Raw genomic sequence first — 13,513 nt, forward strand, 5'->3', positions numbered from 1 at the left:
TCCGGAGCCTGTGCTCCACAACGGAAGAGGCCACAACAGTGAGAGGCCCGCGTACCACAAAAAAAAAAAAAAAAAAAAAAAAAAATCCCGTAATTTTAACATATATTTTAAAGAAAAGTTACCTATTAAAGGTTGCTTAATTTAGCCACTAACGTGCCAAAGTGCTTTCTCCTTAATTATCAAATAGATATTGAAATATAAGACATACCATTTTCCTTTTCTTTTCAAAACTGTCAGGACAAGGTTTGCTGTCCTGGTCTCTGCTAAACTGAAGAACCTGTAATTTCAATAAAAAGGCAATATGTGAATGCACTTTGCAGAGATGTAATCATATGAAATACACATCAGCAACTACAAGCCATTTGTTCCTATAGATACAAAACATATAATTAATGAACCAAGGGAGCGCTGATTTGACTTAAATGGTGTGTTACCTGACCTAGTAAGAGTAAGTCAAGAGCTGCTTTTAAATACATTTTTAAGTTGAATTTAAATTGCTAGTCTCTTTATTTTAATACTTTTTATGGGACGTTGAGGATAATGTTGGGAATAGCCTTAGAGGTAAAATTCTCATGTTTTCCGAGTTTCATTTTTATCTATGATTGGTTTGAAAAGAAGCCTAGGTATTCAACTGAGACCATCACTTAGATAATTTAAGCAAATGCCATCATGGCCCCAGTTATCTGGAAAATTCAGGAATTTTAGTTGCTTTTTCTACTTAAGTGCTTCAGTTTTCACTGCCTACCACCATCTGACATACGGAGATAGAGTCTTTGTCTTCACCCCAGCAATTCATGTGACAGGTCACAGGAAGGATGTGGACATTGTGTTTCCCCTGAGAAAACAAAGTGATAATTCCATCTCCTGCATGCATCCTGGACCCAGCTTACAGAAAGGAATAAAGTCTACTTTACCAAAGTTTGTGCTGACACATGGCGACAGACAGGAACCACTTGCCATAGGGAAAAAAAGGGGAGGTGCTTAAGCAACTCATTAGTCTCAATTGCAAACTGAAGCTGTTAATATTTCAGTGACATTGAAATAAAACAAGGGTAAGCAACACCCAGCAATAAATTTATATGGAGTGGAAGCAAATTGACATTTATCTAAGATTAAGTCTATCACATTCATAGTTAAACCTTTTAATAATGAGCCAATTATTAACTAGCTGTGAACCAGGATTTTTCTGTGAACCAAGATTTTGTTGTTGCTATTTTTAAACCACACAATAGCTTGTAAATTATGAGCATAAGGGGGATATCCTAGACCCAAACTGACAGAATATGTATTCTGCCTGTCTCATTCAGAACTGCTGGCTGTGCCCATTTCCATACTTGTCACAGAGGCCAGCTTCTTGGTGGAAATTTTGTCACTTAGCCTTTCAGTCGTTGTATGATTTAGAGCTGAATTTACTCTCTTCTATTTTTATTTTTACTTAAAACACACACATATATTTATATGTTTACACAAGCATAGATACAGATACACATATATATGGCTATTTGATATGTTTTGCTATGTAAGGCTACACACGTACACATACACTTGCTATGATTTGAGGATGCTTACATCAAATTGATAATTGCTTATACAATAATCCTGTTTTGCTATTTTAATGCCCTTAATGGGCTCTTTAGATTCATCTAGACAACCAGGGACCAAACAAAGTAACAACCAAACAAAGCATGAGGAACAGGATTCACTTGATTTTTCTATTTTTTTCTTCAAGAAAATCCTTCTGAGATTAGAAAGATGATGACTAATTCTATTATTTAAAGTATGAGCCATTACTTTCTTGAAATATTTTAATAATCAAAATAAAATTGTTTTTGGTGTTGAACCAAACTCGATAACCTCTCCATGTACCATTTTGTATCTCTGTGTGCTTCTTTTTACCAAGTGCCCACCCAGCTCAATCATCTCTCCTACTTACGAATCAAACCTGAGTGCATGAGACTACCAGTAATAAAAATGTCTTTAAGACTTCAGTTGGCTACTTTTTTGCCTTTAGTAATGGCAAAGCCCAAGTTCTGAGCTCCCCGGAATTCACTGGGTATGGACAGGGATAACACTGCTTGAAATCACAAGATAGCTTGACTTTTCCTGTTGCTATCCCTCTCCCTATTCAATTTCCTTACTCCTTACCCACTGGGCACCTGGGTAAGGGCACATCATCTCTCCATTTGATTTTACCAGAGAACACTGGTTCTTAAACAGTATTCCTAGAAAGAGTTTTCAAATTGATTCACTTTCTCAGATTTCTTTTTATGGTCTAGAAAATTTATTTAAAGTGTGTCTTTTATTTTGGAGGACGTGGTTGTAAAACGTGGGCTCTTTGGATTTCAGGAGAGAAGTGAACAAAAGACAAGAAAAGCATTTCATTTTAAGGCAACAGAGGATGGTTGACTTTTCTCACTCACCTGGGACATTTGGGCTGCCGTGGTGCCTTTGGTGCCCAAATACACCATGGCCAAGGAGGTTGAGATGCCCCAGGGAGAAAAAAAGATATTTTTACCCTCAGCAGATTCAGCTAGCTTCTTGCTAAGCTCCAGAGCAAATTGGTTGACGGATTTTGCTAGAGAGTCCATTGGGAAAATCTAAGAAAAATAAAGTTAGAGAACATGTTAATAATCTTTTCCATTTATTTAACTTTTGTAAATGGATTTGTTGGCTTACATAATTATCTTTTTTAATTACCCTTCATTGAAATGACAAAAGAATGTATTATCCAATCTGATTATATATATATATGATTTTATATATATATATAATATGTATATATACACTCATAAGAGCTGAATAAACTTTAGAAAAATTCCACTCCAACATGATTTTAAATATTTGAAAAATGAAGTCCAGAGAGTTTAAGAGAATTGGCTCAAATTTCAGAGTTAGTTCACATGAGAGAACAATTGGATTCTGGTCAGTTAGCGGCTCCCTGTTGAAAATGCCAGGATATAAATGGCAGAGGAATCAGCCCAGTGCCTCTTACCAACACACCACATGCCTACTGACTTTACCCAGTAAATGAGGAATAATTATACCCCTTTTCAACTTTGTACTTTTTCTCACTTATCTTTCATCCATATTTTTATACTTTTAACCTTTTTTATTCCTTCACACCCTGATGTATGATATCCTGGTTCCTTTATTCTCTTGAAATCCAACTCTGCTCCGGTTCTTCTTTCCCTCTGGAAGCCTTTTCTGAACTTTGGGGTTCACAGGAGCACGTCTTCCACCAAAGACCCATAAAATAGCTTTTGCTGCCTGCTTGGAGCTTATCATACTGCTAGTTCTGTTTGCATAGATTTATATCTTTTCAACTCTAGGATAATTTCCTTGAGAGCAAAATTTTCTTACTCAGCTTTGCGCATCCAGTAACACCCACCTCAGGACTTTGCACGAAATGAAAACTTACAAGTACTTGTTTATTTCTCCTTTAGTGTGTTTATAGTTTGGGCTCTAGCCACCATTTTTTATCTATTTAAACTTGAAATCTTTCACAGTTTAGTGGAAATGCTCATAGAGAAGTAGAGACCTCAAGACTTGCTTGCCTTTATCCTCACTCACGTGAGACCCTCTGAAACCAATCTTAACAAACAAAGGAACTCAAACTTTCTCATTTTTAAAAATATTATATTCACCTTCTAAATTTCACGTCTAATTACCCTGATATTTTCATTTAAGTCTTTTTAGACTGGGTCTCTATCAAAGAAATAGTGAGTTCAATCTATTGTCATTTTATAGCCAAATAATTTCTCAAGCTGATTAAATGATTAAAAATAAACCAAATTCCTAAGCCTAGAAACTCCCATTAGTGCCAGTGTCGTGTAGAACTTGGTCCTGCACTGATATCACCTGGCCCTCAGAGAAACCTAGAATGAGAACTTTAGAAAGGTCAGAAGATCTCTCTAGTTCAATGGTTGAATGAAGGGAGAGGCATGTGTAGGCAAAGTTTTGGTTTCATCATGACTTGGATTAACAGTGATACTGTTGAAATCCCTCCTAGTCATAGGCTTACACTTAACCAAACAGCTTCCCAGCCTCTAAATCATCCCTAGTCATAGCTCCCACCTATTTCAGAAGCTGATGATAATCCTAGGCTAACATTATCTTATTAAAGAAGAAAAGCAAGAACCTCTACTCTTGTAGCAATTCTACGCCCTCATAAAACGTTCGAAACTTGTGTATCAGTATTTCCCTTGACAGATCCAATGCTGTCTTGTAAATAACCTCCCTATTTTCTTTACAGCTATACTCATGCAAATGATGCTTTGCTTACTGCCTGTATATGAAGCTTTATCTTTTAAGAACTCGTGAATTCTTTCATATGGAAAATGCTTGGCTCCGTGGCCAAAGCATAATCACTATGAAGGGAGGAGAGGAGAAACTACCATTTTAAGGCTGAGGATTTTTATCTTTCTACTTATTATTTGTGGTTATTCTAAAGTTTAGTTACTTGTAACAAATCCCTGAAAACAATAACTCTGTCTAATGAAAAAGCTAATTTCTTGTGGAAAGTTAATATCCAGGTATCTTCAACTTCATTAATTCTCTCATTAATATCATTAATATATCAGGTGTAGCCCAGACCATACAAGAAAAATAATTCCTGCCTTTCAAAAAAAAGTATAGAAGTGCTAAGCCAGCCAGTGCTGGATAAAGTTATCCCGGCAGTGAAAAGTGCTTTCTGAAAGATGCGGAATTTGGGCATGAGATTCTACATGACATAATTCATCCATACAAGGGTTCGATAGTGATCTTTTCAGAAAAGACTATAAATGTCTAGATCAGAAGCCAACTATGCCCTTTTCAGAATAAATGGCTCTTTTGCAATTTTCGGAAGGTATATGGATATATCAGTTTACATACATATAAATATACACACATATGTAAAATCTCAATCTGTCAAGGGGCTTAACTGAAGAAATAGGAAAATAAGAAAAGGATAGTATCACTCGTCAATATGTCTCATCAAAGATACACATACTCTTCACAAATCAGGGTTGGAAAGAACCTTGGAATCCCTCTAATCAAATTGCTTCATTTTATCTGCTAGGAAACTGAGGCCCAGAGAGGTTAAATGTGCTGACGAACATGCACAGCTAACTAACAGCAGAGCTACCGTTGCAGTCCCATTCTCTGGACTCTAAATACAAATGCTTTTGTCATTATATCTGACTGTCTTTAAGGTTTTACGGTGAAAGGGAGGGATTGGGTGACGAAAGAGGATGAACAGGAGGAGGAAGAAAGAGAGATGATGATGAGCTGGAGGAGGGAGCGGGAAGGACTCTCTTCCCCTTTTCCATTAGAGGACATCCAAGGCCTCCTGACTTTCCGATGGTACTGATGATATTGTCTACTTGGTGGAGTTGTGCATATCAGAAAATGACCCCCCAAATCCGCAGCACTTCAATATTTACCTAAAGCCACTTCTGAGGGAATTAATAGTCTGGGAGGATTTATGATGAGCATGGAGTGTAAGCTTAGGGACTTAGGTTATTCCACGAAAGAGAAGAAAGCTACTGGCCCATGGAATGGTAGCCAAGACATGAAGGTGTGCGTGGGCGGGAGGGTAGAGAGTCAAATCATTAGTTCCCTACATTAGTGACTAAGCTCAAATTCCTGTTGCCAAGTCCGCTCTTCTGAAGGGTTAGAAGGGTTTTGGTTCAATACTTCTGAGAATACCCTATTTCTTTTTACCTGTGTTGACAGATACAAAGGTAGCAAATCCAAAAATGTGACTGGAGAAAACTCCATTCATAGTTTCACAATTCACGGCAAAACTACCTTCCTGACGTCTTCGGAAGTGAATGCTCTCTCCCGCTTAGCCCGCTTTCTAGTACCAACTTTGAATCAGCTCAGGGTTCAATCTCTCAGACCTGCACAGAATTCCTGGGGGCTGGCCTTCATCTATTATTTCTGTTTTGTGGGAGTCTCGATAAATTGTTCTTCAGCTAGGTACCTCAACAAAGAAAGAAAACATAAACAAACATTTTAAAACAAAGAACTATTTACAATACCTTGTTTTCTTACACGGGAGCAGAATTGGCAACTGGTTCCTTTAGCAAGAGACCGTGGCTGAGTTAAGTGACCTTTAACTGTAGAAATAATTTTTAAAACTTCTAGCACCACCCTTTCCTTAACCCCACCCTCTGATTCACTTTCACAAGCCCATACACTCTTCATTTCAACTTCATCTTGGCCAGAAGCTCAAATAAAAAGACAGAGAGATAGACAGAGTTTTGCTTGAATTACTTAATTACCCACATTTTCCATGTCTGTCTGCATGTACAGACTGGAATTCTAACAAATTGTAACTCACACTTTCCTGGCTTATGTCCTCTCGAGTCTGCCAACTGGCAGCAATTCGTGGTCTTCCCCGGTAGATTTATTTTTTCGACAACAGAAAGTTTTAAATTAGTTTAAATTAGTGGAATAACAATGGGCAAGGAAATGGAGAATATTATTGGTGAACTGTTTACTGTTAAAGTTGCTCATAAGGTACTAGATGAGGCATCCAAGAAATGCTTCTGTTCTTCTCATTTGGGTGTTGGTGTAGAACCCTGAGCACAACCCCAACTTGTCCCATGTCCACTGTCCCCACCCCAGGGACATGGGGTCTGGATCGACGTTTTAGACACAGTTACTGGGTGAAATGTTACTTCATCACTTTCTGCTTCTCTTCCGTTTCTCCATGTGAGTGTTCCTCCTTATTTATTGAGAAGGGAAAACTGTCTATAACAGGATGCAGGGCATGGAGGAATGGTGAAGGGGGTGAAGAGAGAGACGGGAATGGAGCACAGTCCAGAAGGGACTGAGGGAGAGGAGAATAATCTTTGTTAATAGCGTATGTGTGTGTTTTTTCTTCACGCAGTTTCTGTTTTTCTCTTCATGGGGCACACATGGTAAAGTGGCTCAGAGTTTAATAGTTGAATGTTGATGTGGAACCCAGAGCAGAATGTTGCTTTGAATTTCACTGGGGGATGCAACTTGTGGCTGCAGATTCCGTGGTGCCTGCCTGACATGTGCTGAACAGATGTTATTATCCACAGGATGCCTGCAGACTATTATTAGCTGAAAGTATCATATGGAGGCTCTAGATAGAGGGGCTGTGCATCTTGACTGCCAGTGGTCCAGAGAGTGACTTGGGCTGCATCACCGCACAGCTCTAGTTATTTATGTTACATTTAATGCATCGATATAGATTCTGGGAAACCAGCCAAGAAATTGTTTCATCTTCTCTAAAGACACAGACTAAGTTTTATTCATGCTTTCCCACAAACCTTCTTCAGATTGCTTTCCACTTACCTCTTGTTTAAAATCTTTATATATTGATATATTGTTATGTTGATAAAATTTTGGTTTTGCTTTTTTTTTTTTTTTTTTTGCGGTACGCGGGCCTCTCACTGCTGTGGCCCCTCCCGTCGCGGAGCACAGGCTCCGGACGCGCAGGCTCAGCGGCCTTGGCTCACGGGTGCAGCCGCTCCACAGCATGTGGGATCTTCCCGGACCGGGGCACGAACCCGTGTCCCCTGCATCGGCAGGCGGACTCTCAACCACTGCACCACCAGGGAAGCCCGGTTTTGCATTATTTTGATGCCTGTTTGGAGGGGGCAGGGAAAGAGAAAGGAGTAATTGTATCCTAAGTTAACAATATAATAATCTCAGCATAATTTTGCTTGTTTGTTGTTAGTTATGGCCTGCCCTATGAATATTTAGCAATATGTACAGATATTACTAATGGGGATGGGGGAGTAGGAACTATATGAATGGGCAACAGGGGTGGGAGGGAGAGTTTTTGCTCTAGTCTTTTCATATTTGATGTTGAGATTGCATGAATTTATTAGGTATTCAAAATCTTTTAGAACCGATAAAAGAACTCTAGGTACATCAATATTATTCAAATAGGAATCCAGAAGAAGAGAGTAGATAGGGTGGGGCTGAGAGAGTTGAGTGGATAATGGTTTTCTTATTCAGTCTGGGTTGACATAACAGAGCACTGCTGACTGGGTGGCTTAAACAGCAAGCATTCATTTTTCACAGTCCTGGAGGCTGCAGGTCTGTGATCGGGTTCTTGCTGAGGGCTGTCTTCCTGGTTCACAGATGGTTGCCTACTTGTCTTTACTTGGTTGAGAGCTTTTGTTTTTTCATTTCCCTATAAGAACACTAATTACATCCCGGGGACTTACCCTCATGACTAATTCTAATACTAATTACCTCCCCAAGGCCCCACCTACAAAGACCATCACATTGGGGATTAGGTGTTCGACATATGTGTTGGGGGAACAAACATTCGGGCCATAGCAACGGCTGAGAGTTTCCCAGCAATGAACCAAGGTACAAGTTTCCAGATGGAAAACATCTCCTGATGAACAAGATAAAATTTTTAAACCATTTAAAAATACTCTTAATGCAATGAAATATCAAGAACATCATCAAAAACAAAAATAAAATAATTAAAACTACAAGAAGCAAGAATTATCTTGACATCAACTTTCCCATCCACAACTTTGGCGCTGGGAGATGATAAAATTGTGCCCTTAAAGTGCTGAAGAATGCTTTGAACCTAGAATTCTATACTCGTGCTCTAATTCAATAATCATGGTGAAATATGAATATCTTAAGACTCACAACAATTCAGAAAGTTACTACTTATCGCATTGCTGAGTGAATTATTAAAGTACATTTAAAATATGAATCTAAAAGTAAGTAGGAGAATGCAAGGAAGAACCCCTAATTTTCAAGAACGTCTGATTTAGAGGAAACAAACCACAATTCAAGCCTTAAAGAATTATAAGAATAATTTTCTGGGACTCTATGTTTGACCAGCTGACAGTGAGACAGTTTTATTACTGACAAAGAAAATAATCGTTATCGCTAGTATGTATTAAGTACTGTACATGCTAAGCATTCTTTTAATTGCTTGTTCTGTATGAATTCATTTTACCATCACAGCAACCTTATGAGAAAAGCATTGTTTTCCCTAGTTTACACTGAAAGAAAACTGAAGCATGAAGAAGCATCATTTCCCGGCTTGTGGTTAAATAACTCCTAAGTGTTAGAACTGGGATTTGGATGCAGTTAAGTCAATGTCCTGAGGTTACCTTTTTAGCCACCATGCTCCAGTAGGTCACCCATCCCTGGCTTTCATCGTAGGGACGGTGACACCGGAATACATTTCCAGGATCCAGCCACACTTCTGTAGCCAGAATCTGCAGCCAGCTCAGCTCCCTTAAACCTCAGGTCTTCCTTCGTTCTTTTTTTTTTTTTTTTTCTGCGGTACACGGGCCTCTCACTGCTGTGGCCCCTCCCGCCGCGGAGCACAGGCTCCGGACGCGCAGGCTCAGCGGCTATGGCTCACGGGCCCAGCCGCTCCGCAGCATGTGGGATCTTCCCAGACCAGGGCACGCACCCGCATCCCCTGCATCGGCAGGCGGACCCTCAACCACTGCGCCACCAGGGAAGCCCTTCCTTTGTTCTTAGGACTTAAATTATGTTCTTCTCTGATCCACTCAAAAGCATTCAGTGCTATTTAAGAAAAACACACTTAGGCAATATTTCCCATTGTATGTTGCCCTTCTGCTCTTGAGCCAAGTTCATCTCTACCCCTCTGAACGCTCACCTCAATCAATGATTATGACCTTGATTCTATGTCTGGACCACTAGACTTGGTGTTTATTCCTGATGTCCTTGAGGTTTGAACACAGGTGTCCCCAAAGGGCTCTGACCCAAGCTATTCTTTTGAATTGCTATACCTTTTGCTGCTGTGAGAAGACAGCTCTAATCCATTTTTCCCACAACTCCATCCCCCCCGCCAACATTGGAGCTCCTTGCAAGACGGTCGCTTATTCCTTTGGCTCCTTTTATTGTCATTTTTTTTTATTGGAGTATAATTGCTTTACAATGTTGTGTTAGTTTCTGCTGTAGAACAAAGTGAGTCATCTATATGTGTACATGTATCCCCATATCCCCTCCCTCTCGCGCCTCCCTCCCCGCCACTCCCATCCCACCCCTCTAGGTCATCACAGAGCACTGAGCTGAGCTCCCTGTGCTATACAGCAGCCTCTCCTTTGGCGCCTTTATTCTGTTTATTTCTTCTTGGTTCTCACAAATGAGCCATGATACCTGATTCCTGAGAATCAAGGTAAACAGGTCTTATGACCTAAAGACCCAACAGAATGACAACAAACGAATAGTTGTGTGGAAACATGTCTATTTTTAATATATTCACAACCTTCCATAAGTTACAGACACATCTGTGTGACACATAATGCTAGAAATGCACACCACTCATATTTTCCTGTTGTTCAATGCTTGCTTCTAGGTTTTTATCACAGAAGGGCATGGAAGGACACCTGCTCGTCCTTCATTATAAGAACAAATAAGTGCATTTCCTTAGAAAGAAAAATAAGTGATGACATGCTTCTGTAACTGTATCAGCTACACTAGACAGTGAACAATAATAAAAAGCCATTATATAAAATAATAAATAATACAGTAAAAGGAAAGGCAATAAAATAAACTAAGGGTAAGGAAGAACTAAGTGACATATCATCCCATTTTAGGAGACCAAATGATTAATAGGGTGGTAATGTTATGACTGACAGATGTCAAGCTACTTCTGTATTTATATTCACTGTGTAATAGAAGTTGTTCAGAAAAACAAATATGTACAGAAGGTTGCTAAAGTTTCGGCCCTTACAGCAATTCTGAGGCTTATACCTCACATTACAACATCCTGTGCAGAAACGGAAACTAGGGTGAGGCAAATCTGCCAAAAAAGAGGATACTCTTGGTTATCTTGTGCATGATAAAGAAGAGGAAAGGATGGTCCGCCACAAACCGTGGGCCTCCATGGCCAGTTCTCCCCGACATAATGGCCCCAGTGCCAGCAGCTGCTTTAGTGCCCTGCTCGTTCACGTCCACAGAGGCTTGATGGAACACTTCAGACAGAAACAGGTCATTCTTTTCAGACATGCCTAAGAAATTGGCTTGGCCCTGGCTGAAGGCATCATCCATGCCCATGCTCATGAGGATGGACTTGAGTTCATAATGCTCTTCTAATTTGAACCGGGGGACATACACCTCCACATCATCCTCAACCATGGTGTCTTCGCTGAGCCACTTGTTGAGTTTGTCATAAGTGATTTCACTTTCCAGCTACAAGTCCAAAAGCAAAACCAGTGAGTGCTTAGCAGAGAAGGAAAACAACTTCTGATGTTAACAATCGGTGACTTTAACTTCACTATAGCATGGGTGATATTAAAATTTACTAGTTTGGTAAAAATTTTGCAAGAAAGTAGCATGTATGACATAAGTTTAAGCCTTTGAGTGAAAGTGTGAGACCTGGCACTGTTCCTCTCAACCAATTCACATATTTCCATGAGAAACCGCACACCATTTCCCAAGTTGTAGACATATGCCAAGGTAAGTTTAGCCCCAGAAGTTTAAAACAATGGAAGTTGGAATGCCTTACCAACTCCAAGCCAGTAGAACATTCAGCAATTTCATCTGGAAGCAACAGGAACATACTGACATATCCAGCATAGGGCAGTTCTAGAATCTGGACCTTTAGGTCTTCTATGTGTCCTATGTTCAGCTTTTCACGCAAGAACATCATCTGTACTTCTTTGCGCTGAGTCTAAAATTATTAAAAAGTAAAATATGAAAGTAGATACTAAGATGTCAAAAGATTTACAATCAGACGTAAAAGAGAATGGGTTCTGCTTTCGTTCTGAAGAACTATGTTTCTAAAAATCAACAAAATAAATTATTTGTATACCCTGACAGTGGCTCTGATCTATTTAGCTTTTTCAAAATTATACCCATTAGTAATAAGATGGACAATTATAATAATACTGAAACACTTGTTGAGTACCTACTAGGGGCCAAGAACTCTGCAAAATCTGGTTGAATCCTTACAACAATAATTTGAGTTGGATATTATTATTAATCTAGTTTGACAGGTCAAAAAATGGAATAGAGTCAATCAGCTATCCAATGTGCATAACTTATAACTAGCAAATTATGTGCAAGTATCAGTGAGTGGTCCCTAACTTTTCTTTCTCTATTTTGTCAAAGGCCCTAAAATATACGTTAAGAAAATCTGTCTCATTGTCTCGTACCAAGTTCACACGGAAAGGATAAAGCCTGTTTAATTTCTTCTGAAATGGAGTTTTCCAATTTCCTTTGAAGTAGACAGCATTCACCAGGACCATCTTGGTCTCTGCATCTATAGAACCTTCAGGTAACAAGTTTGGGATTTTGCCTACAGAAAATATGATATATGTTTAGGTTTCATGATTAAGAACTGTAAAGTTATCATGATTTCTTGAATCTTTTGAGTCACCATCAAACTCAGCATCCACATTTATCAAACTCTGCAGAGATGTTGACCTTCAAGCTTAAGTTTTTCTCTCGATTTACCTAAATCATAAGTAAAACTGAGACCAGATTTCTGAGGTTTGCAAAATCCAAGAGAAAATGAAGAAGTAATGCAATTAAGGTTTAGAATTACTATCAGACTTGGAAAAAAATTTTAAGTTCCTTTTATACTCTTTCTCAAAGTTTTGTAGTTGTATGAAGTTAGTTAATTCGGATGGGAGTGAAAAAGAGTCACTTAAGGAACATAATAGTGCCTTTCCACAGTACATATGTCACTAGGGCTCCTTCAAGATCTGGTCTAGACAGTCTATCCCTGTGACCCATTCATTGACCCAAAAACAGTTTTTTGGAAGTTGGGCTAGACCTACACCAGGAGTAGCACAGATTCATGAAGTGAGAAAGGAAGATTTGTCCTGGTGGGACTGAGAATATTGGAAGAGAGATTCTAAATCAGTCAGGAAACAATGTGTGATAAGTTCTATAAGAGAGCTAAATAATGCAGAGAACTATGACATCACAGAGAAGGGAGTAAACAAGTGAGGAGTCAGAGAAGGTTCTCAGAAATGATAACATCTGAACGTGATTTTTTTTTATAGTTGGTTTAAGAGACAGGCCACTTATAGTGAATACCTGCTCTGCAATATTTCAACCACTAAATACATTATTTTATTTAATCCTCACAACTACTCTAGTAGGTATTACTATTGTCATTTTATACAAATGAACATCATAGTAAGAGAGATTAGCAACCCTCCCAAGGTCGCAATGCTTGTCAGCTGGTCAGAATTCCACCGTCTTCCGTTCCTACTGACAGACATAGGACACGAACAAAAAGGTCACTGTAGTCTGACCAGCTTCAGTATAGTCATTCAGTATTTCTATTCAATATATCCCTCAGGGAATTAAAATTCTTGGTTACCACAGAAATCTACTAGGACTTTATTTAACTCTGTAATGCATATGGAAAAACTAGGATTTGATCCTAACAAATAAAACAGAAATTGTCTCAAATTATTATAAAATTTTCTAAAACAATGAGCCCAAATGACTACTTGGCATTTTGGCAATTCCACTGATTGATTTACAGCCATTCAACACAAATGCTTAAAGAGAAGAGAAATTCTTG

The 13,513-nt window shown here is 39.0% G+C and overlaps 2 protein-coding genes across 6 annotated transcripts in view; one reads left to right on the forward strand and one right to left on the reverse strand.

The window, feature by feature from the left end:
* LOC307196769 (serpin B3-like) overlaps positions 1 to 13,513 on the forward strand; it is a 106,579-nt gene that overhangs the window by 23,273 nt on the left and 69,793 nt on the right. For 4 of the 5 annotated variants that reach the window (XM_079942086.1, XM_079942088.1, XM_079942085.1 and 1 more), the window contains exon 2: positions 12,085 to 12,250. The exons of the other annotated variant lie outside the window; for it this stretch is intronic. The gene's annotated coding sequence lies outside the window, so the exon portion shown is untranslated. The remainder of the gene's footprint in view (positions 1 to 12,084; positions 12,251 to 13,513) is intronic. 5 annotated transcript variants of the gene reach the window in all.
* The window catches only part of LOC307196964 (serpin B10-like), a gene marked incomplete at its 3' end in the record, with an annotated part of 29,452 nt that overhangs the window by 12,274 nt on the left and 3,665 nt on the right, over positions 1 to 13,513 (reverse strand). Inside the window, exons 4-8 of the mRNA XM_079942444.1 lie at positions 12,129 to 12,271; positions 11,480 to 11,644; positions 10,771 to 11,163; positions 2,421 to 2,597; positions 209 to 277 (exon numbers count right to left, since the gene is read on the reverse strand). Coding sequence (XP_079798570.1) covers positions 209 to 277; positions 2,421 to 2,597; positions 10,771 to 11,163; positions 11,480 to 11,644; positions 12,129 to 12,271 — 947 coding nt within the window. The remainder of the gene's footprint in view (positions 1 to 208; positions 278 to 2,420; positions 2,598 to 10,770; positions 11,164 to 11,479; positions 11,645 to 12,128; positions 12,272 to 13,513) is intronic.

The sequence above is a fragment of the Stenella coeruleoalba genome (genome assembly GCF_951394435.1).
Source record: "Stenella coeruleoalba genome assembly, chromosome: 14".
NCBI classification, from domain to species: domain Eukaryota; kingdom Metazoa; phylum Chordata; class Mammalia; order Artiodactyla; family Delphinidae; genus Stenella; species Stenella coeruleoalba.